Source organism: Drosophila simulans, chromosome 2R (genome assembly GCF_016746395.2).
Source record: "Drosophila simulans strain w501 chromosome 2R, Prin_Dsim_3.1, whole genome shotgun sequence".
In the NCBI taxonomy this organism is placed as follows: Eukaryota; Metazoa; Arthropoda; class Insecta; order Diptera; family Drosophilidae; genus Drosophila; species Drosophila simulans.
The window spans coordinates 8,391,295-8,416,403 of NC_052521.2; the positions used below are offsets into that span (position 1 = coordinate 8,391,295).

The 25,109-nt window shown below is 42.6% G+C and overlaps 2 protein-coding genes across 2 annotated transcripts in view; one reads left to right on the forward strand and one right to left on the reverse strand.

The window, feature by feature from the left end:
* The window catches only part of LOC6733927 (Krueppel-like factor luna), a 114,564-nt gene extending 89,736 nt beyond the window's left edge, over nt 1-24,828 (reverse strand). Inside the window, exons 1-2 of the mRNA XM_016182313.3 lie at nt 23,891-24,828; nt 17,579-18,151 (exon numbers count right to left, since the gene is read on the reverse strand). Coding sequence (XP_016026981.1) covers nt 17,579-17,680 — 102 coding nt within the window. The 5' untranslated portion in view covers nt 17,681-18,151; nt 23,891-24,828. The remainder of the gene's footprint in view (nt 1-17,578; nt 18,152-23,890) is intronic.
* LOC27206744 lies at nt 3,856-4,240 on the forward strand. Its single transcript, XM_044922754.1, has one exon. The coding sequence runs from the start codon at nt 3,964-3,966 to the stop codon at nt 4,096-4,098; it is 135 nt and encodes a 44-aa protein (XP_044778689.1). The 5' UTR covers nt 3,856-3,963; the 3' UTR covers nt 4,099-4,240.
* Nucleotides 24,829-25,109: the final 281 nt, after the last annotated feature.

Below are 25,109 nucleotides of genomic sequence, written 5' to 3' on the forward strand. Positions count from 1 at the left end.
CGCTTCGTCCTTCGTCCTTCTACTTACCCAAAGGCACCCCTCCCCCTATTACTTATGCCCCCCCTTTTTCACCATCGCCCTTTATTGTCCTTGTTTGCCTGTTATGTTTTTTAGCTTTACGTAAATTGCGTAAATTGTGTGCATTTTATTACGCTACACTTCATGCTGTCACGCCCCCCAAACTCCACTTCCGCTTCCGCCGCCACCTCCATACGTCAACTCTTTTTTCATTTTCGCAAACATTTTGCCAACATTTCTGTTGGCTCCTCTGTCAGCACGACGAAAATGTCTTCGTCAGTTTTATTAGGTGAGAACTGTGAGTTACACGGGCGCACTTATGTATGTGGCTATGTTGTGTGTGTTTTGTAAATTGTGGGCATGTTTTATGGTTTGATTGCCTCGAAAATAAGCCTTCAGTTTTGACCCATTTCAAGCCAAATTAATGTACACTTTTCGTCCATCTATACGGGGACAGGCAAACAAGCAGCTCAGCCCTGCCCCGTCACTCAATTCCACCTTTAATAACACATTTTTCTTTTGGGCTAATTGATACGCCTGACGGCATCGCGTGACCAAAACTGAACGCTAAACGACAAAGATAAAAACACAAGAAGAAATAAAAGCGACAGAAAAAGAAAACGAAAACCAAAATCAAATCGCAGGGCGCCGCCAACAAAACTTCCACGCGACGGCGTTCAAGTTCATTGCCATTTAGGCCAAAATTGGCGCAGGCGGAACTTGTCTTTGGGCCAAAAAGCACGAAGGAAACCAAAAGTACAAAAATACGAAACTACAGCAACCGCAAACGAAAACAAAACCAAAAACAATAACAATTCGAATACAAAGTACAAGGAAAACACACACACACAGGGCTATTTTTGGGAACGCACGTAGCATTCGCAGCCGCCGAAATTGCTGGTGAAAATTGAGGCATTAAATTGCACTCGATCGACGGACGGATTTTGTGCGCACGGATCGAGTAGAACGGTTGCCAGCACGTTTGTGCGGATTCCGAAAAGAAAATAAATAAATAAATGAAAGCCCATCACTTGATGAATGCGGCGGGCATTTAACGCATTTTGTTGCAATTAATAGTTGCCGCTTGCTGGTCTTAGGGAGTGTGTTGTGGTGTGCGAAAATTGTTGGTTGCTTGCCAACCGCGGAAAATCGGCATCTTTCAAAAAGCGAAAATCTCACATTCCGCCATCAAGTGGTTGCAAATGAGATTTTTGCCCGCCAGCTTGCTGGCGAACTCATTGCTCTCGTAAAACACGGAAAATGCACTCAAAATGCAGTCGAATTGCATTTAACACCATTTTCCGGCGGGTATGAGGAGGGGTGGTATGAGGGATGTTACTTTTGATTTATTTGCATGACAAACGGGTTAATTACAGCATGTTGCGGCGGCTGCAGCACGGCAGTAATACCACCATCAGAAGGCTAACAAAAACAGGATTTTTTGTTGAGCTTGCATAGCCTCAATTGTTGCATGCCCCGCTGCAGTTCGATGATGCAACACCGAGCTGGGACATTGTGGGCGTTTGCCAGTGGCGCCAATGATCCAATGCGAAGCACACATGCATTTATGGGAAAATGTTTTTGGCAATTGACAAGCGAAGTTTCGGAGCCCCCAAAAGGCAGCAACTTGGCACCGGTAGGTGCAACGTCATTTATTACACACAACACGGACAGCCAGCGTTTCTTTGTTATTTGATTGAGCTTAAGGCCGGCATTGAGTGTGTGTCCATAATGGAATTTTTATTTATTAAATGCGAGTCGCTGGCCATCGCCTGTGCCGTTGTGTAATTTATCACAGCCTGGCCGGTCAGAAAGGAATTTTCTGCGGGATTTAATGCCATGACAATGGGTGAGAAGCGGTGGAAAAAGCCACGACCGGCGGGGAGGGGCGACGCTGGTGGGGGGGAGGGGCTGGCTGTGTGTGGAGTGTGGCAATGCATAACGCATTAACAAACGGCTTTCAGCTGCATATTGGCTTTTGTGATTAACGCTCACACATGCAGCGCGGCAAAGGCATTAAAACACTGATACCCTTGTTGCTGAAACAGGCTATCGATAGCGTCCACTTAACCCATGTGTGGCCGAAACTATAGCAAAATATGTATTATGGGAAAACTTAAAATAGAAAAAGGTTTAAAAATTAAGACGGGCTTATCACAGTTTATTTTAAAGCCATAATAAGTATTTTGCTAAAAATATATTAATATAACTTGCTAAATTCCCTGTTTGGGCGCCACGTAAAACTTTGCAGCTCCAGCTTATGGCTTAACTGCGCAATGGGTTAACTGCGAACTGTTTTTTCAATATTATAACGACTGTTAAATGCCACAAATTGTTTAATGCGTCGGGTTGCACTCTGCCCACTCATGCACCACTACCTCCACAGTATGGTCCACCTCCAGCTTGCGATGGTGTTGAATCCACCTCGCAACCACCGAGCGATTTATGCAAATGCAACCAATGCACTTAGCGCCGTTAAATAAACAAAAGCATTATCAGCACCAGCTCCAGCAGCAGCAGGCAGACACAGAATGCAAAATGCAGAAATGCAAGACAATGCATTAAATTCCCTTTGCTGATGTGTGGAGCGAAGCCACAGAACGGCAGCAGCAGCAGCAGCAGCAACACACATCAAAAATTCACTATGCAACTTATCTAAATGCACTAAATTACACATTAAGCAAGTATCTTAAATCAAGAACTGCACACACACAGACACAATCTAAGCGCATAAACAAGAGAAACAAGCCGGCCGGAATGCAAATTCGCAGTAAGATGGCTGGCAAATTGAGTTGGCACGGTCAGGGACTTCGGATTGCGGATTGCGGATTGCGGACTACTTGCCCTAGCTGCTTAATTTGCGTGCGAGCTTATATTTTTTGCTCCCACTGTTGCCGAGCCAGAGCCACTCGGCCTGCCCTCCATCGATTATGTAAATGCGAAAATGCACATTAAATGCATTGAATTCCATTACGAACGCATCACCATCATCATCATCATCTCCAGCTTCGCAGTAGTCGCAGTAGTCGAGGTAGTCGTATGAGTGAACGTTGTAAGCCCGGCAACAGACTCCACCGACAGGCAGTGGGATTCGGTGGCGGAGATCTCAGCTCTGGGCACCCATTGTCTTGCGGTCTGGCGAATTTATAGCTTGGCAACTACTGGCCGGCACAATGAAGTCATTTGCTGTGGGGAATGTTCGGCGGTCGTCGCGGCAAGTGAAAATGCCTGGCCCGAATATCGTAAATCGTTTGCTGGTTGCTTGTCTGTTTCGCGGAGGTATTTTCATTAGCCAAACACAAATTGAGGCAACACGACACGACACACAAAACCGAAAGAAAAACACTTAACATCAACACGAAAAAGACTAAGCAAGCAACAAGGCTAAAGGCGAACGAACAGAAGGGGGGGCTTGGCGGGGTTTAGGCCAAGTCGAGCTCAACGTGGCTCAGATCGGCTCAGTGGCACTGAGCCACTCGCACAGAGCGAGAAAAACCAACGGAGACCAACAGACTGTTCAAGCGTCTGTGGAGCCGCGCTTGCCACGCATTTGTGCCCGGTTTGGGCCCTTTTTCCAATGTTGGCCAATGACCAAACAGAAGCTTACAGGTATTCATGGCCGCCTGCCTGCCTGTCCGGTGGTTATAATTTGCGTACTGGGCAGCGGGCAGCGCCCATAATTTGGTGGTCTGTCCGCCGAGAGGATGTGTGAAAATTTCAATGTCGGCCTGGGGCGTTTGAAAATGCAGCTGGCCGCGCAAATGTGCATTCAAATGGATCTTTTGTTTGCCGGCTTTCACTGCTGACGCCGCTTGGCATTTGTGTGTTTGGCAACGCATTTCACACTTTGAGTGGTGAAAATCTCTCTGACGCACAACTCAAAAACTGAACCCAAAGCTGAAATCATCGAAATAAAATCTCTAAAAAAAAGGAAAACCCTGGAAAATGGTGTGGGATACTCAGGAGTGCAGCAATCAAGATGACGATTTCGAACGGCCCAGCAGGACACTGATTTTGGTAATCTTCACCCTCGCCGTGTTCCTCAAGTTGTTCATCATTCTGTTGGAGATTATGTCCTGAAGGAATTACCTGCAATGAGAGAAGGGAAAAGGTTGTAATTAGTTGCTGTTTTCTTTCATTTTCCCCATTTACAAAGATACGTGTAAACAAAGAACTATAAAAAACCGATTCAGTGGGATCAAATGTTGAAGTGACTGCAGTTTTAGTTTGATCTTTCTTTCACAGGACTCAAATTTCACGGCGGGTGAGTTGCCTTTCCGTTTCGCTTCGTCACTTCTTCGCTCGTTTCTACATTTTTTGGGTATTCGATTACAGAAAGGTTTTCGTTATTAGCCTTTGTCCTCATCAGCGTTTGACTTTTCCCATTTCCCGCGCAAACAAAGCGGTAGGAATGCGGAAAAAACCGCAAGGGTAAAACATAATTTCATTTGGCCTGCTGTGCAGAACAGTGAAAATAATTTGACAACTTACTTAAAAATATGTCACATGAAGAAGGTCAAAACTTGGTGGCTAGGCAGCCGTAAAAAGGGTTGCCACCCCAACCCCAGAAGCCCCGCAGCAAAACACACGCAAGCGTGCCTCAAGTAGCCTCGCTTGTGTCTGGGAAATCAAAATAAAAATCCAAAAAAAAGAAAGGGGGTAGCAACTTTTATTAAAAGCTGTCAGCGCGGCAAAACCCCAAACATATTGCTCCGCTTGGGTTTCACTTCTCCGCCAGCCAGCCAAAGTTGAAACGTCATCGTGGCTTCATTACGAATTCTTCGAATGCTCCGCACCTTTTGGTGAAAAAGTTAGCTGCCTGCGTGTTGTCCTTTGATCAAGTTCCATTTTGATTCTCACCTGTCTGGCGGCCAGCAGCTGTTCTTTGATGTCCTGTGCCGGCGACAAGGACTCAAAAGGACGAGGATAAGCCACGAAGGAGCGCATCAGGCATGCATAAAGCGAAGGCCCAAATTAGCCCAATTGACAACTCGCAAAAGGGTTGGCTAACACTGTTAGGAGCAGGGAAGGATCGGGCTATCCCTGATATGGATATAGCCAGGCACAGTCCCTAATTAGAATCGATTTGGCTCGAGGGAGATCCTTTTAGCCCGCACCCGCGCCCGCGCCCGCGACCCATCAAAAAACAATTAACAATTTGAGGCACTCAATAAAATATTTAAATGCTAAAGCAAAGTGAATCTGATGGGCTGAACCCTTTTTCCAACCTTCGAGTGGTAAGCGGGAAAGTGGAAAAGGAACCCAGAGCGAAGGCAAACAATGATAAATTACAAATGAAATTGTAAAAAGGCGCAACAGCCAGAGGAAATTAAGAACAAAGAAAGCGCGGATAACAGAAAGTGGTAGACGAAGAACACGGCGCGCAATTAACGCGGACAGAATGTGCCACGCCCCATTTCGGCTGACATTTCGGGGGGCGCATTCCATTTGGCCATGTCGACTCAATGATTACTTTCGCCTTTGATTAATTTGAGCTCATCGATATTCCCGATGTGCAACCCTTTTTTTTCGACATTCGCCCGTTGGCCTAATTGCTTGCCTAATTTAATTGCCACGAGTGTAATTTGTGCCGGTCAACTGACATCTGTGACAATCGGACGACAGGCCATGGAACTCGAAGGCAGGACCTTTGCTCTTTGGTCCTGTAGACTTCCATTCACCGGGCTGCAACTCTCTAATCAGTGCATTTGATTAATGGTAACTGAGCTCCAATTCTCCGAGCCAACTTTTCCTTTTTGAGGCGACCAACTTGGGCGGAGGTGTTTCCAAACACACCTTGGAGCAAACCACAAAGTCATTTCCGCACTTTTCGGCCAGCATCATTAATTACAAAAACCAATAAAAGTGTTGGCCGAGCATTTAGGCCAAAATAAGTTGTCATCATTAGTAACAGTTACAAGTTGACCAGACAAACAGGGAGAATATAAAAAAGGCAACGCAAAAGTCAGCGCTCGCAGAACTCGACTAAGTAATACTCTCAGGGGAAAACTTTAAACTTTTAGGTTCATGAAAGAAATATTATGGTAATGTTTTCATTTGTTCATTTTATAAGTTGATTTCTACAACACTCTTCTCGGTTAGATAACCGCTTTGATACACTGTTTTTTCGCTAGCTAGCTCTCAACCTTTCACATCCTTTTCAAGTCGAATACCCAAGGATGGCCCATTTGAAATACGGGCAACTGACAGAGACAAGGCGCCTCGGTTACTTGCAAACAAATTGCCAACAATTGATGAATGTCTGGTAATGAGACGCGCCGCTCAACATGGTCCAAATAAAATGGTAGGAAAAAACTTAAGCCAAACGCAACTAAAACTCTGTCAAAAGCGGCGAATGGGGAAGGGAAAGCGGAAAAACTCTAGGCGCCAGGCGAAGGAAAATGGCCTTTTGTATTGGGCCTATAAATAAATAGGCTTTCCAATATATACACACACCAACACACACACACAATCGTGTGTTTGGTACACTGAAGCCATTCGGAAAGCAATCTGTGTAAAAGTAACGTAGTCATTAATCATTATCATATAAACATCAATTGGTGTTTAGAGTGTTTGAAAATTGGGGGTACAGGAGAGATGCCCGGGTAGCGGAGGAAAATCTCGTTTTTTTTCGGAAGGGGCTGCATGTCTTGGCCAATGTTATTGATTGGCCATTCAGTTGGTATCGCAGTCGTTGGCCGTCTCAAGGAGCGCAGACAGCCGATTCAGCCAAAAAATGAGAACGTAAGAAATTGGAAAAGAAATCGAAATGAAATTTACCGTAAATAAAAACATACCAAAATGGAGGGAGTCCCAATGTAAGTAGAATGAAAAATTTAATTTATAACTGTATATATATTGGCCATCTCTTCCGCAACTTCCACTTCCCTTCGATTGGCCCCAAACAAGAAAATACGAGAAAGAATCTTTGGGAAGCTGCTTCAAAGGTTTCCTGTTTGGCCCGATTCAATGCATTAAGGCGAAATCATCTTAGCCGAAATCAAATAAAAGCGACAGACACACACACACACACACACTGACAAACTACGCTGGCCAAGATATAAATCAACAGAAATAAGACAAATTTTCGGAAGCAACTTGCGGAGTCTCCTCCACAGCTGGCACCTAATCAAAGGAGCCGACAGACAGAGCGACACAGAATTACATGTAATCAATTTGTCATAATAACCATCAGGGGTAGTATATACATATATATGTACACGTATATCATTTTATCAGATAGAATGGGTCTTTAGCTGAGTCATTTAGCGACAGTTAACCTTGAACCTCTTGGAATGAAAACGAAACCCCTCAAATGAGGCGCAAATCTTTAAGACCCACTCCTTCGGATGGCCACATACAATTTATCAACTCCCACACACTCATACTACTCATTAATATTTCATATTTATTTCGAGTTTCTGTTTTCCTTATTCACAGCCGAGCATTCGACTCGATAAAGACAGCCGAGAAATGAACTTATCTGAGCTGGAAAAAAATCCCATTCTTGCTTTCATCTCCTTTGAAATGTGTATAAATATAAAAAGTCAAGTTATTCTTCTTTTTTATCGGGCAACAGTGCAACAACAAAATTCCTTTCGCCGGCGGAGCCATCAATCATTATCATTGGAGGCCTATGCTGCAGCCTCCACAACTTCCGAGTTCCATCCTGTTTGGGCCCTATCTCGTTCTGACTCAGACCTCCCATTATTTGTATACACTTACATATACATATATATTTAATTTCTTTTCAATTCAACTTCCCCTGCCCACTTGCCACTTGCCACTTGATAAATTGCTTTCGCTGGGATCAATCCATCGACTAGGCGATATTATTTTATTTGGCTTATTAATTTTTCTATATTTATATTCGGGTCTAGCGACCGCAGAATTCAATTACAAAGTGTCACGGCCACCGTTGGCAACGAAAACTTGGAACTTAATAGAATTTCTCCTTTAAATGGAGAATGCTCTCTCATGCTCTTCAAGCATTTTCAATTTGTTTAATGCAATTGGGGGAACTTTCCATCTGAAAAGCGCGTCAATTGATGCACTTAGGCGCTAAGATCTCTTTACACAAAAGGCACAGTGGGGTGTGTAAATTGATTTCATTTTTGGGCTTGCCATCATCAGACAGTGTGAAACATACTTTACATAAACCCGGGGGGGGGGATGGCGAAGACCCCAGACGCTTGGATCGCAACGGATTGGATTGGATCAAGGGGTGCCACTGTTTGGAATGGCTCTTCCAAGTGCATTCGATTCCCAGGCCCACAAGCACAACAATATCCACACCCTGAGAACGCATTCTTTTGTGATGTTATATGAGCTGAAAACTGTTTGAATGGATGATTAACATATATGGATGGGTTTTTTTTGGAGGGCAAACCAAACAGAACCGAACCGAACCGAACCGAAGCGAAACAAAACAAATTCTCTGTTATTGTTGCTTGGCGCTGGCAAAAGGCCATCGCATTGATATGGAGCATACATATGACACACACACACAAAGGGTTCGCCTGATTCAACAAGCCCCTGTGATTCACGCCTTATCAGCCCCGCAGGAAGCTCCGGCAGTTCACAGTCCTCTCCAAGTCGAATCCAAGTGCAAATCGGTACCCGAACCCATATTAACCCATGGCCGCCGGCCAGCATCGAAATTTTAGCACCCAATGCCGATGCCACGCCCCTATCATTGTCCAAACATCAACACCATGCTCAAACTATAACAAAAGGCGTTCGGCCCTGCAATTGCAGACATGGAGGAAAACTCTTGGAAAATATTGAGAAATAAGGGAAAACAATTTACCGCCATATGCGAGCAGGCGGGTCGGTTCGGTCCTGATCCCTTTTATGGCCAATGTGTCAGCCACCGAAAATTGCTTTTGTATACACACATCCAGCACATAGTAGTACTAAAGGAAACAAAACATAACAAAACAGCCACACAAATTGTTCTTATCATTGTCGCCTTTGGCCGGGAATTAGGAAGCATTCGGCGGGCGGAAGACATTGGGCGCCAGTTGGTCTTATCACTTATCAGACAAGCGGGCAGACGACAGGCCGCAGCCTGTGGGCCTCTCCAAGGTCGAAGTTCAGTTTTTGCTGGCATTCCGGGCTTAGCAAACGTAATTTATGACTGCGTCCTTTAATTAGCCCGTTTCGGGGCAGCTGACAACTTTTGGGCTGCAACTGTCAACTGCTTTTGTATTGAGCCCAACAGCTAACCACATCGCACAAATCACCCGCCGGCGAAACACCCACGCACATCTCATCGCTTCCACATTTGACATACATTTTTCGCCGGAATATTTTCACCACACAGGCGGGGAAAACTCGTTGTCTTGTGGGCGAGGGGTGGATCCAGGGGAGGACCCAGGACTAGGCCAGACTGCCAGCCGGCAACAATGGCGTTCGTCTAGCATCTAAACACCCCCCACCGGCACCCTACCAAATGAAAAAAAAAAAAGCTGGAAACTCATTCCATTCGCTTTACAAACCCAAGTACAAGGCAATCATATTGATGCCCTTTCGAAGGGTATGTCATTCTGTCATCCAGTTGACATATCAATATCCCCTGAAACCTAAATGGGATGAGCAGTTGTGTTCTCGAAGGATAAGCAAGGATGTATTGTTAGTCCCTAGAGATCCATTTAAATGCTGTCTTTATTTCTAATCGGGGTAGTACTTATTTATTTTATAAATCTACCTATTTTAGTTTGCTTTTATTAAGTAAGCAAGAAATGAGCATTTTGATAAGCATTTTATACGTTTTACATTTCAATAAGGGTCTGTTTTAATTTCATTCGCGGCGGAAGTGAATATATTAAAAAAAGGAATTTTAAGTGAAAACTTTCTTTTCGAGATAAGGGTAGAACAACTTCGACCACATTTATTTTCCCTAATTTCTGGTTTCCCCTTCTTGCGTGCCATAAATTATGTACGACTCACACAAGCGCACACACATCGCGGGCACCCTCCAAAAAAACCAAAAAAAAAAAAAAAACATAAATAAATAAATAAAAACTCACCCACTCGTCTCGACGTGTGCAAAATTAAACAAAACAGCAAGTGTGCAAAAAATTTAAAATACACAATTTTCGAAATAAAAATGTTCGTGCAATTTTCGGCTCTTGTTCTGGTGGTTCTACCCTCCAGTTTTTCATTTTCGGGGTTGCTGCTGGTGGTTGGTTCTGGTCTGGTTGGCCTTTTTCAGTTGTTCTACACAATATTCAGACCGCTTATGCTTTCTTTTTTTTTTTGGCTCAGACATTATTGCCCAAGACGTTGACGATGGCGGCTTGGCCCGTTTCGCTCGTTCTGCTCGTTTACCCGAAGAAATGGAAAACAATTTGTACTTGGATTCTTATTCGTATTCGTATCCGTATTTGTATTTATTCGAAATTTACATAAGAAATAAAACAATGAGTGTGCAATTGGCTGTGGCATAATGAAATTGTGTATCTGCCGCTCAAATGAGTTGCCAATGAAAGATGACGACGTGGTAGGAGGAGGACTGCTGCCCAAGGACTGAGGCACGTGGCTCTGGAGTGGAGAGTGGCCTGCGGCCATTCGCATTATTAAAAAAGGATTAGTTTGTGCCGCTCGTAAAATTTGTCAGGACTTTGCTGGCTCTTCTTTTTACGACCAGAAATCGCACTTTTTGCGAGATCGAGTTGGCCCGGAAAAAGATTAATTTCGGTCATAAAATGGCCGTACAAAAAAACATAAACAAGAACAAAATCAATCAATTGCTTAGAGAGCCGTTTTTATGGGCCAACTCTGGGCCAACTATTTAATGGCCAGAAGTTGCTTAAACACGAAATGCTGCAAGATATACGGGTGTGTGTGTTTGTGTATGTGTGGAGGGAAATTAAGAGTCAACCCACACAGTAGGATTTTTCCAAACGGCGAAAGTGGGTGTAGTCAACCCAACCCACGTCGTCAGATTAGCAAGCGACTCACAATCAGTGAACTCCTCTCGCTAACAAGGCAGGAAATACTGGAAGGATGGATGGGACTGGGGGAAAAACACAACTGTAATTAATACGAAACATATCCACTCATTACTAAGAGACTTTATCAACGGCGCACATCTTCCGACCCGAGGAGCAAAAGAGCGAAAAGAACCAACGACAACGTCAACCTCGAATGCCAACAGAGATGGGTTTTAGGAGCATATAGTACTGCAGCATCCTCCACACACACACACACACACTCACACACACTCACACCTAAAGTATACCGACATAATGATGGGGATGCCAGGATAAGAGTTCTGTCTGCGGGGGGAACAGGGATAACGAGTGGGATATAGACGGAGAGAGACCCACAAAGATGCCAACTTGATGTATGAGTCTAATAAATACAAATTTATCAGGCAGCAGCCGAAGCATACATAATTGTACAGCCAATTAGGAATGGATATAATTCAAACTTAAAGCTCAAAGACCATCGAACGAAGTCCGAATCATCATCATCAGGGGGTATTTGTATCTGTTAGTGGCTCCGATCAAAATACAAAGTCCAGACCTAATCATGATTTATACAGTCTGGCTGACTCACAGTTCACAGTTCTTGCCAAGGCGGGTGGTGCGAAAATGGTAGGAAAATGGCGAGGAAACCGAGGAAACAGCCGACAACCGGCAACTCAATTATGCGCAATTTAGACGAGTCCTTGCCAATCTAATTGTAGGCATTGCATTGCAAAAAAAAGCCAAACGAACACACACGCAAAGTTTACTTTTACTGGGGTGGCTGAGGTACACTTCCGCCGTATTTCCGCTTTCCTGCGAATTATGAAACGCCACAACAGCTGTGCAGAATTTTAAACGCAGGCGGGTGGTTTGCCTTCGAAAATAAACTTAGGGAACTGGAAAACTTCAAGGCGGGTCTAATTGTGGGCCAGTGGAGCTCACATGCCACCGGCGATTATGACAATAATTACGGAATCAGAAGGGTTTGGCTACGCAAATGGATGCCAAAGGTTGGGATGGACGACGACGACCTAATCAGCTTAGAAGCATAGAAAGGTAATCCCTGGGGAACCATTACATGCCTGACCATTTTTAATGATTTTTACGCTCTCTGCCCTCCTTTCTATTGCCACTCGCTAAGAAATGGCTGCACTCGAGCGAGAGAAGACTAATCGGAGTTATGCAAGAAAATCCCGAGTACGGAGTTCGGTGCGGAGTCTGCGTTTCTGGGGTTTCGAGTTTTCAGTGTGAGTCTGGTTTGCCCGCCGCAAGTTGCAGCAACTTTTCTGGTTAACTCTGCGTGTGGCACAACTGCAGGATGGCAGTAAGCCAATGTGCCAGTGCAACCGCAAGGCAGTCGAGAAACGAGATGAAACGAGTCGAGACTCTCAGCCAAGAGCCATATCATAAACTTGCACGTAACCAGTGGGAAAGAACCGAGTGCACTGTTGGCCAGATCGAGCAACGAACCGTACCGCGCTAATGCACTGAGCGAAACAACTAACCGTTTTAGAAATACCAACGAGGTATCTGAATCATTAATTTAATACTACCACCTTTATACGAATCGCTCAATCCAGAATCTTTCAATCAAAGAAGATGTTTTTCTAATTATCTTCTGTCATGAGTCATTTATCAAGATTTGAATCTAGTTCAGAAGTTCTTAAAATGTAATATAATATAATACGCTAGACCAATTAAACTTCTATAACTTCTAGCATTTGCATTGGATCTTCCAACACTTTCTTTCAGTGTGCTACAGTGGTTCTGCTGCTGCTCCTGCTGTCGCATAGTTAAATGAGAGCTGTGAGCTATGTGCGCCACATACGAATAGAGGAATACGTACGTACTTACATACATATATGAGCAGCATCTATTGTAGCAGACGCACACTACACACTCCGCACTCCGCACTCTTGGGCTCCCAGATAAACATACACTGGCATTCCGCATTCCACATTATAAGCATAAATCCAGAGGGCAACCCACAAAAACTATAAAAGGACTCTTTGGGGTGGGTGCGACTGCGAGAGCGCGCATTTGATGATTAATTGCAGCCCAGATGATAAATGATTGAGGGTAATAGGAGTAGCAAACGTGGTAGCTGCTGCTTAGTCGGATTTTGTGAAGGGGGGTGGAGCGGGGATAGGGAATAGAGCGTGGAGGGTAGGGGGAATTTCAGGGGGAGTGCCGCATGGTGGCAAGTATTTAAGGCTCACGGACGCCTGGCCCGCACGTTCGTCTTGCCCCTCAAGTCGAGCATATTTTCAGCAATTGCACGTATTTCGGATTTCCCCATTCCCAGTCCCATCTTCGTCTCCATCGCCCAAATCTTTCACTTCCTTCGCTGGCTTCTTGCGACTCTCTTTTTTTTGCTGGCTCTGCTAAAATAACTGTTTTCCTCATCCCGGCTAGACTTAGATTTGGCTATGCACTTAACGAAAAATGATCTTAGGTTGCAACAAATGATTATCAAACATAGTGTGATTTGTAAATCAGGCAAATCATTACGCTACTAGTTAATTAGCTCATTGCTGGGAGCTGGTATTTTGCAAATTTCCCTATCATTTCTCTCAGTGTACTCAATGAAGTGGGTGTGTGTGAGTGTGTCACTCCGCCTTTGGCTTATTAGGTGTAAGTCTATGTGTGTTTGTGCATCTGTCTTCATGAATTTCCCAATGGCAGCATCGTTTTCGGGGGCATTTCTTTTTTTTTTTTGCCATTCCCTCATTTTTGCCACACTTTTTTGCGCGTGTGTGTGTGTACGTGCCATTTCGGGTTTTGTTACGTTTTTGCGTGTGCTAAATGTTAACTGCTGATTGCATATTGTCCGCTGGGGGCGGCAAGGTGGCTGTCGCCGCTGATTTCGCCACTTGTGCGGCGTTTCTGGCCGGGAAAAACAATTGGCAGTGAAATAATGTAATATACGAATGCATCTTTTTTATGTTGCACATACATACTGTGCACATACACACAAAGCGGCTTAATTCGAAATATTTTAAACACATTAAATGGCAACCGCAGTTGGGTAATCGCTTCAAAATGCGGCAAATGGTGATAAAGCCACATCAATGGACACTGATAACTAAGCGTAAATCCAATCGAATCCGCTTAGACGCTTGAATTAAAACCAATATTCTATAACAACATGCAAATCGCCAAATTCTATAAATGAAATGAAATTAATCGCAAATAGATTGGCAAGAGCTGAATGGCATTCCACACATTTTCACCCGTTTTCACACGCATGGAAACAAAAGGAAAAATATCCATTGAATTCGGGATTTGGTTGTGCTGTTTAAACAGAAATGAAAGAATAACATGCCGAGCAAATCGGAATCAATCTGCAGCATATGAAATAAATTAAGAGTAAAAACCAAATACCATACCCTCGATTCTATTTATTTTTGTTCGCATATTTCTGCTTTCTCTGCGCTTTCAAATTGTTTTGAGTGTGCAGCATAATTTCCCAGCTTAGATAAACATGCCCGCAGAGCTCAAGAAATAGATACAGATACAGATACAAATACGGACACTGGAATACTGGGATACAGCTCCCAGATGCGTATGTAAATTCATAAATAATACATATGCAGATGCGGAATGGTGTTGTTTGCTTTTGCCACTGCCATCAGCGGAGCAATTGTGATCCAGCAGCTGTTCAAATGAGAAGACACAAGTGTTCGACCGACTGACTGAGTGACTGACTGACTGAATGACTGGCAAACCGAATTACGCATCATAACCATAACATAACATAACATAGCAAAACAGTCCCCTCTCCAAAACAATTACAATAAAACAATAAGCAACAGCAAAACGCAGCCGCCGCATCGGAAGCTGGCGGAAGTCAACGGAAATAAACAAAACATCCGCAAGTTCTAATTACAAAAGGCACCAAAACAGCTACAGATACAGATACAATGGGGGGTGAAAGGTCGGGGTAGAGAAAGTTTCAATTCGGATTGCGTCTCCTTTTTTTGCCCACACCCCCCCAACCCCTCCCACCTGCCAGTCTCGACGAAAACTTATATTAAATGCTGCAATTCAAAGTTTTTAACCCCGAATCAAATTTAACCGAAGAAATAAAACGCCTAAATGATTCCGGCATGCTGCAATCTGATTGCGAAATGCTCTTACTGAAATTTAATGCACTATATTATAATTTGATAGCAATATAATTAATAATGGGAAAATACTATGATTAATTTGAATATGCATATACCGATGAAAATTTGTGTGTCAAATAAAATAATAAAGTTGAGAGTTAAAACAACATAGCACATAATCAATCACATAAATTGAAATTTAAAGGCATTAATCACTTGAAAATAAATAAAACTGATTCATGGTAAAATTTATTTGTGTCTAACAATTTAGGACTTTGAACTAAGTTTTAAGTGCAGCGACTAACGAGCATTTAAAATAACTCATAGTTCGGTGAATATGATTCCGTTTTTAGGGTATCCAAAAGCACCCGAATTCAACGAGCGGGCAAAAACCAAAAAACGTCAACCTCCGACGAGTGTCGGCAATACAAAATACGAAAAGTTATGCAAAAATGTGTACTCGAGTTCAATTAAAAGTTTTTAAGTTGTGCAAATGGAACGAGTGCATTGCGTCTTCAACTGCGACTTCCAATTCAGACGGCGAATTCAGAGCTTCAGACTGCGAGTCGCAACTTTGGCTTAATTGCCGTGTGCCTGCCTGGCCGAAAAGAATTTAAATACGTCGAAATTCGTGTAGAACAGAGCTCTGAGTTCAGCGCAGACGATAAGATTAGTACGAGTACGGTTTTTTTGTTTCTTTATTTGGCTGCATGCGGTAATAATACTCAAGATATTCGCTCGCCAGCAAGCAGTTAAAGTTGAAGGCCAGCTGGAAATCGAAGCGAATCGCTAATTTTAGTTAAGCATTCACAGGGGCGGGCATACATTTGAATACTTTGAATTGGCGAATCTATTTTTTGGCACATTCCGCGAATTGCTGGCTGGCACTAGTTGAGGTTTCAATTGAGGCATGCAGCAAATGAATAAAATAAATCAAACAGCCACACACACTGGTTCTGTGCGTGTGTGTGTAGTGTGTGCGCTAAACAAATAAACTGGAGGTGTGAAAAGTATCTTTAAATTGGTGCGAGCATCAAGCGGTAGCCGAGTGGGTATGGATGGACTCGGATGAGATACAAGATACGAGCTACAAAGTGGGAGGTTGAAGGAGCAGCCGCTGGCGGCGAAGAACCCTCCGCCTTATCGCAGATTTCCCTCGCCGAGTGAATTACGACTTTGCGTTTGATGGGCAAACAAAAAATAAATAAAAATAAAAAAATACAATATAATATAAGTAAAGGAAAGAGAAAGAGAGAGAACGCAGTGAAACTGAAAGCGACACCGAATCCGAAACACAATCTTCTTATGCGTCAGGTTTTTGATAACACCAGACCAACGAGAATACGCCAACGGCATTTCTTAACAATAATACAACGCCGAGCAAAACAACGGCCAACAAAGCTGTCTGCAATCAGCTGGCGGCGGCTTCGATTCGTTTTATCAGAGCGGCCAAAAAAGCCAAAAGAAAATAATAAATAAAATACAAGCCAAACAGAAAGCAGAAAAGCTCACAAACAACGCTACACACACACACACATATGCATATTAAGTGTGCGAAAAAAATTCGCAAAAAGCACAAGTGTGTGTGCCATGTATTTAGTATATATATTATGCATGCCCTCAGATGATAACCGCCTCTGGTCGCCGACTGCTGGCGAATTTTACTTATTTATGGGCCGGCATCTATTTACTCGGTGCTCTTCCTCTTGTTCGCTTTTTGCACACATACATATATGTATGTATGTAGTATACATATGTATATAAGGCTATATGGCATACACACAGTTTCGCTTATCAAGAGTTTTATAATTTTTAGCAATTTAATTTTAGCCCACGCTCGTTCAGGTAAATTCAAGAGAGTGTGGGACCTTGAAACGATTTCTTTTCATTCACTTTTTATTGAGCAGAGAAACAAACAAAAGATCACGGGCCCCAAAGGCGAATTTTCATGAGTTTATTATAAATTCCCGATCGCATATGTAGTGTGTATTACGCAACGCCTTTCAAGGAAGTCCGCCTAAAGTCGCTTAAGGCTTCGATAAAATACCAGCGACTGGCCTAAGAAGTTGAGTCTATGATAAATGCCTAAATGCTAAATAAATAACGAACAAACTAAAAGGGGGTGACGTCAACTGGGGGAAAATTATGGAGGAAAGTGGAAAGGGTAGAAATTTGATTTATGTTTATAGACTTAAAAGCCACAAACACAATAGGAATGTCCGAAAAAAAAAATTATGAAATCGAATAGGGCGCACTACTTATTTTTAGATGAATCCAAAGAGTATGAGTATGAGTATTTAATGAATCGGAAAGTATTCAATGAATAAGACAAATGCTTTAAGATTTAGTTTTCATTTTGATTAAAGTTCTAAAAGTTCCTGCAAGACATCGTTAATTTTGAGAACAAAGGGTTGTTCGCCAACTTAACTTTCATAATTTATTCACTTCTATTCACTTCAATTCAAATCAACTCACCTGTTGCCATTGATCCTCTATCGACGGCTGCGACGAGTAGTAGCCGGTGGTGCAGATCCGCTCCAGCTCGCTGAAAATGTTGCCACTCGGTAGGATATCCATCTTGATATCCTCTTCCTCGCAACGCAGAAACTCTAGGGACTCCGTTTTGAGGCCGTTTTTAAATGTTTCACGAACAGGAACAGTGGTGCCAAGGTGAATGTGCACTCAAACTGTTGGTGGGGCAACAATTTGAGTTGGCTTTTGATGCAATTTTGATTTGATTTTGGCTACGACAATTGATTACTTAGAGCGACAGATATATTTTGATTTATTTTCTTAATTTTGATTTCAGATTGATTTCTGCATCCCGACGATGACCGATGCTGCGGAGGACAGCATTTTAGCACTCGCGATCGGATATTGCCCTATATATGAATAAGATACAACTAATTATCTACACTCTGCACACGCTCGTCATTTATGTGTGGTATTTTTCGGTTTCTTATTCACTTAAAAATTGATTTAACTTCAGCACTTTCATTCAGATTTGTTACATTCCAATTAATTTCGTGGCCTGTTGCGTGTTGGTTTCTGCAAATAAAAAAAAAGTGCAAATATATACATTAATCACACTGTTTTCCAAAGCTGTGTTGCTTAACCCCAATTATTTTCTAGGCAATTCGCTCCATTTTCGTGGTCCGCCTTTTCCCAAACATTTTCGCCGACTCATCGAGATCGAGAATTAATAATTCTCTTTCATTTTTATATTTTTTTGTTTTTGGAACTATGCAAAGCTTATTTTCCCACCTAGCTGCTGGCTGACTATCCAGCTTGCTCACATTTTCATATCGGTCTCGGATCGTTTTAGCCAAGCTCAACACTTTTTCACTATCAAAACACAGTTTTGGGTCAGTAACCCCGATTCGAAACACACACACACATATGCACCTATGTATGTGTATGAATGTATGTATACCCTGTATGCTCTATGGCCATGCAGTCGACGGTGTTGGGTTCGAATTTTATTATTATGATAGTCAACAGGGGCTCGGTTTTGAGCCACGGACCAGGGTTTCGGCCTCAGTCAGTGTTTTTCTTTAATTTCTAAGCGTTGTCCCTCACTCCTCTCACTCTTCCTGCCACAAATACATACAAATAATTACGTGTATGTGTGTGTGCTTGTACGTGTGGCGGTGTAAACCCGGTCTGTTGTCGATTTTTACTACCTGTTTCTTGTTGTTGTTGTTGTTTGAGCCGGGCTCTTTCACAACGTTTTCGTGTTAACTGAAAAAGAACCACCAGAGCCGAACCCAAATTCGTTGACCGTCCGTGTGCGCCTTTGACTTCTTTTTCCCCCGTATTATGTTTTTCAACTTGTTTTTTTTTTTTTTTTGTTTCTTTGGTACAGTTTTGTTTTTGTTGCTGCATGCGGCATTCGGCAGCGGTTTCCCTCTCTTTTTTTCTGGCCAAATTAGAACTTTGCAATGCATTTTCTGTTGGCCGTGGTAAAAGCAACTTTCATTACTCAGCCGGCAGTGGGAGAATTATGTGGGGGGCGGTCGACGAGTGTCGCCGATGATGGGAAAAGCAGACTGAAGCTGTATCTATTCTTTTAGACCTGCACCAAAGGAAAATCTGTGATTTTCGGTCATATCAAAGCATAAAAAAGGTCATAAATGAGGCATTAAATCTAAAAATCTAGTTATTAGAGAAATGCAAGCAGCAATATCTTTACTTTTGTTTTCCTAATGGCAAAACTATGCAATTCCGGATGTTGCATCTTCTTTGTGGAACTTCCTTGAAATTTGTTTATAAGTAGATGCTTATTGTCCTGCCTAATTCATGTTGCATAACTTGTCCATTTTTCCGAGTGTACTTCTCTCCCTTTCACAATCACAGACGATGGGCCACAGTCAATGGCATTTTTATGTTCTTGACTCTGCCCCATGTGTCTCCTCTGTGTGTCTCTGCCATATCATTTCTGTGCTGTCCCGTTCTGTTCTTTTCTTTTCTGGTCTGGTATGTTCTGTTCTGCTCGCTTTGTTGGCTGGCTCCCTGGTCTTTGACAATAAGCATGGCTTATTGATTTTCCAGCAGCATTCGAAGGCATTTTCATCCCGAACCTTTCACACACTTGTCCTGCGCTCTGAACTCTTCCTGTTTTATTGTTAGCCATCCAATCGCCCCCGCTCCGTTCCCTCGTCGGTCGTTTTCATTTTGATTATCGAACATTTTTATCGCTAGACATTTTTACAAGTTTGTATTATATGTATATAAAATGGAGAAAAAGAAACATTAAATAGAATAGGGGTAGCGTATCCGAAACAAAAAGTTATGTCTGGGGTACAGTTTTGGGTCCAGTCCAGGTCGCTTGTGTTTTTTGGCCCTTGTCCAAAGGGTTCGGTGTGGCTTTGGTTTTGGCTGAGCATGAAATGAGCGGATGACCGGTTCGCATTTCGCAGTTTGCTCGAAACTCGATACGCTTTTCGTATTGAACTTTGAGTTTTGCGTCTGGCCGGAATGGCCGCCGTTTGGTCTAATTAACTGCTAACCCAGTTTCGGGACGCTATCGCCCAAGCGAAATCAAATAAAGGAGCGTGCTACGTACAGCTGCTCATTAAGTTTGCGATACGAAAATCCCCAGCCCACCACCAGACATCGAAAAACAAAAACCCACATAAGCCAGACCTTTGCCTTCCGCCCCAAGGAATCTCTATTGCCACGCCGCCCAGCTGCATTTATGATTGCAACAACAGCAGCGGCAGCAGCAGCAGCAGCAACATCCATGGCAGACACACGTAAAGATACTTTACTCAAATACCCTTCAATCAACAACTTAACGCGCCACGAGGGCAGACAACCACGTTAACTTCCCCGATATTCTTCCTTCGCCTTCTTCTGCCTACGTGCGTTTTAATTTTAATTTTTTTCCCCCGACTTCTCCAGCATGTTGCTGTTGCGATGTTGCTGCTGCTGTTGCTGCTGCTGCTGCGTGGCCACTTCAGCGCTCAAGTTGATTTGGATGTGAGTTTGGAGTCGCGTTTGGAGCCACGGTCTCGAGCAGTTTGTTTTTGTTTTGTTTTCCATTTTCGAAACGGAATTTTAAGCGCTAAGAAAGCGCGGGATCCCTAAATGTTGCTGCTGCTGTTGCTGCTGCTGATTGTTGTTGCTGCACATCAGAAACAGAAACAGAACAGAACCACATCGCAACGACCTTAACGGGCAGCCAGACTTGCGACTTGGACTTGGATCCACTCAGCCGACAGCAGCAGCAGCAGCAACAATAGACAGTGAAAACGTCATCAGCAGTCCAACGGGTATTTGCCTGCATTTGTGAGACTTTGTAGCTGCTTTTCATCTTCCATTTCTTCGGCTTGGGGACACGCACACAGCGAGAAAAACTGCAGAGGCATGTGAATAATGTTGGTGAATAGTTTCTATTCACTTTTTATTCATTCTTCATTTATTTAACATTTTCCATAGGCTTATTTGTGTTTTGCCAAAAGCATACAACTTAGAGACCGCTTTTTTGTGCATTCTGTGAATTTGGAAGCATTTTCTTGCCGTGCACAATGACATGGCAACAGCAACACGAACCGAAATGAAATGAATTTCATTCCCCGAACTTGATTTGCCTGCTCCTACGCAAAGGGGACAAGCTCGCTCTTCTCACATTGTACGATTTCCTGCCCTCGTATTATCTCCCATCCTCCAGCGTTCAGTCACCCACATACGAGTGTATGCTCTTAGTTATGTGGCATATAGCATAGCATAGCATAGCATACTCGTAGCATAGCATGGCGCACACAGGCCAGAAACAAATCAACACTTTGTTCATTTCACACGTGAATTGTTGCCGAGCAAAAGCAGGCGGTTTGGAAAGGGGGAAATTTTCATGGCCTGTCTATTTTTATATCGCATTTTGTTTACATTCCAATTCGAGTGGGAATTTTCCTTTAGGAATAGCAGGCACACGCATTCTCAATTAGAAAATCCCATTTCATTTTCTCCTGTTGCGGTTACACGCGGATTGACATTGAAAACATTGAAAACACAGGCAACACAACTTTCAAAACCGAATTCAAGCCCCCTTGTCATATTGCACATAGAGAAAAGTATTTCCAAAACTTAAACTTAATGCTCTTCATTTCAATTAAATGCAAGTTATTAAATATATTAAAATATATATCCAAAGTTGGACAACTATAATTGGCTCTTATCAACGCATTACTCATCATATTTTGCTCGGCAGCTAGTTTTTATACCCATTTAGATTTATTTCAATTTACTTTAGTATTTATTTAAAGCGAGTATTTTTAGAACAAGTTTCCAGATGGAAAATCTCACGTTTTTCTAACTGCAGAGCACAGAGTTTTGGAGGGGAGGAAGGGAATATTCAAGAAGGGATGGAGTTCGACATTTTGCTGCGGCTTCTTTGCGGTTGCCGGCAATTAATTCATATTAGGGCAAAAATGTTGCTTTGGATTTGTACCTGTTGGCTGGGTTATGTTGCTGTACGTTATGCCACCGCAAAAGGAAGTTCGGAAATGCTGTCAGGAGATTTCCTTGCCATTTCCCATTTCACACAAATTGACCAGCTGAACAAGAGGCAATCCAAATCCGAGCCGGATGGAAATGGAAATCGAGATGGAAAACTGCTGGAAGGCAGATAAAACAAATGAAGAAGTTCCCTTTCCTTTACTTTCTGTTGGGCCGTTCGCGTCATTTATTTTTAGTTGCCAAACTGCTTGTGTGTTTATAAACAAAGCGTTATTTATGTTCTCTATTTTATTTTCGTACAGCCAAATAAATATTAATAAAGACCGTGGCGCGTATATATCAAGGCGACAGTTCGACGGGGGCACTTTATTTTCGGCCGCCCGGCACATGTGGCATCCCCTTTAATTGGGTCTGGACCCATAAATATAAGACTAAGTCCTCCGAGAAAACGATCTTCTCGCTGGCGGGAGTGATTTTGAAAACCATTAGCGGGTGCTAACCACATTCCCCCTTTCAGTTCATTACCACCAATCTGGTGGAACACTCAGCACTGAGTAATTGGATTACCAAGCGAAGCTATCAGTAAATATTTAGTGTACCAAGAACCCCCAATACAACCTGTGCCACTCCATTCGTGTTGACATTCGATGGAAAGTGTAAGGCGAGAACGGTGCAAGCCGAGCTGAAAGCGATTCGTTTTAATCGCAGAACAAGTGGAATTGCTGTTCAATTTGCCAGCGAAAATATATATCACCATATATAGATTGCCGTATAGATGTGTTTTCCTAGCTATTCATATTTATACGATTATGGGTGACGGCGGCGCCGGCGAGTCAACCGCATTTCAAATCGAATACTATCCAGACAGTGCATGAATCAGATGCAGAATACGTGATCCGATCGATGCAAATGCAAATGTATCGCCAGCTGAAATTACTCGCTGTAATAATAGTCACAGTACGAGAATCTGGAACGGAACCGATTAGACGTCTCGATTTTGGCCGCAGTCGAGCGATGAGTGTTGGGCAGTGCAGAGGAAAAATGTCATAAACTCTTTATCACTCGGGTTTTTTGTCCTCAAACAGTACACATAGATTGTTTTTGGCAGGCAAACACGATAGACTAGAATATAAAGCATAAAATGCTATTTTTCTGGCTATCTATTACTTTATTTCGGTACTACGTCGTTTACTTTAAAGTGATTCAGCTTAGGAAGTCTACAAAAACCAGTTATGTTTACTCATTCATAAGGTTATTTAAAGCGAATTTAATTTATTTAAAGCAAAACTGTTTTTTCTTAACACGAAAAGTAGTGACAAATATTTTTTAAGCCTGACTGTTTACTCTCTGTTTGGATAGAGAATGATTAACGTTTTGAAACACAATTATTTTTTTAATTTTCATAAAATGTTAGAAACACAATTTCAACAACATTTTCTTTGCTTGAATAGCGAGCAAACACTGTGTTTTGTAACTATGGATTACCATTTAATTATTTGAAGTTCACTAATTCGCATCATTTTTTGACAGTTGAGTGATTGAAATGAGATTTTTTTCTCTGTGTTTCGTTTGCCAGCTTTTATTACCATGAGTAATTGTGAATTGCGAAGGGGGGAGGGGTTTGTCGGTTGTTGATGGGTGGTGGGGGGTTGGCTAGTGATTCACTATTCACAACGGACGTGCTAAAATTTACACTTGTCTACAGGATAGCGGTAAATCAAAGCCGCACTTCGCACTCGCCAGTTAATGAGCTTTCAATTTCGGTCTTTGCTTTTATTTGGCTCGCTCTTTTCCAACATTTTCTTGCATTTTCCTTTCGGGCCATCGTACCTGGCTAACTTGTTGTTGTTATTGTTGCTGCTGCTGCTGCTGGTATATCTGCAACACTTGCCACCGTAACTGCAATAATTTTTTCCTTCCTTTTTTTGTTGTATTTGCAAACTCGTTTGCACACAAACACACCGACACACTAACACCGACGCGACGCCGGCTAAGGCAATAACAACAACTCAACGAACCAGCATATAGAATAATAATATAAACAACAACGATTGCACACCGATAAGAACTTAGTCGTATACTTTACACAATAATAGCCTGCTGCTGTTGTTGTTGTCGTTGTTTGTTGTTGTTTCAGCGAATTTTTCACGGCTTTAATTGGCACCGATACCGGCGATGCTATTTTGATGTATATTTTCCAATAATTCCGCTGTATTTACAATTGTATCTTGAATTTCACTTATTCCGCCAGCCGGCGCTATTTGTTTGGATTCGTAATTCAGACGGCAGGGTGCGTCGAGGAGGGGGCGGGGGGGCTTTTCTTATGCAGTAGCACTTGTGTTTTCCTAGCTGTTAACAACAACCATCGGTTGGTGTTTTATCAAACTTGTCAGCTTATCAGAGCCGAAGAAGATACACTGCTCGTTTATTTTTTTTTATTTCTTCTTTTCTTTTTGTTTACACGCGCTTCTCACACAGATACTCGCGCACACACGAACGCAACCATGGCATATAAACAAATTGGCAATCCGTTGGGTTTCGTATTCGTATCTTTCAGATCGGCGATTTTTGTTATTTTTGGCCAAAATAATTATCTGTGCGAGTGCATAGATTGAACCGATAACTGCGATTGCGACTGCGACTGCGATTTCCCGAATAACCGGCAGAAAAGAGGACGTGAGAAAAACGCGTCTTTCCGCTTCGACTTCTGAAATTTGACTGTTACGCGTCTGTAAAGCGAACTATGTTAGAGCCCCAAATCGCTGAGTTATGTTAACCGCCGTGTTATGCGTCGGGTGCACGAAATGTTAAGGTTATGTTAAGTGCATCTGATGGATTGAGAGATAAGAACTGCAATCGGCGACGATTTAAGTAGACTTTTGGCAGCTATTCTTATTAGCACATCGCTGATGCCATTTAACCAAGCTACTGTTATTTAAAAATTAAGAAAAATGAACATAAATATACGCTAACATAATATGCGTACTTAGATATACTAAAAATGGTTAACTAATATAACATTTTTTTTTAAAACACCACATGAAATTTG

Excerpts from the sequence above, each read along its gene's own strand:
- LOC27206744 (XM_044922754.1), top strand. The coding sequence starts at position 3,964 with ATGGTGTGGGATACTCAGGAGTGCAGCAATCAAGATGACGATTTCGAA.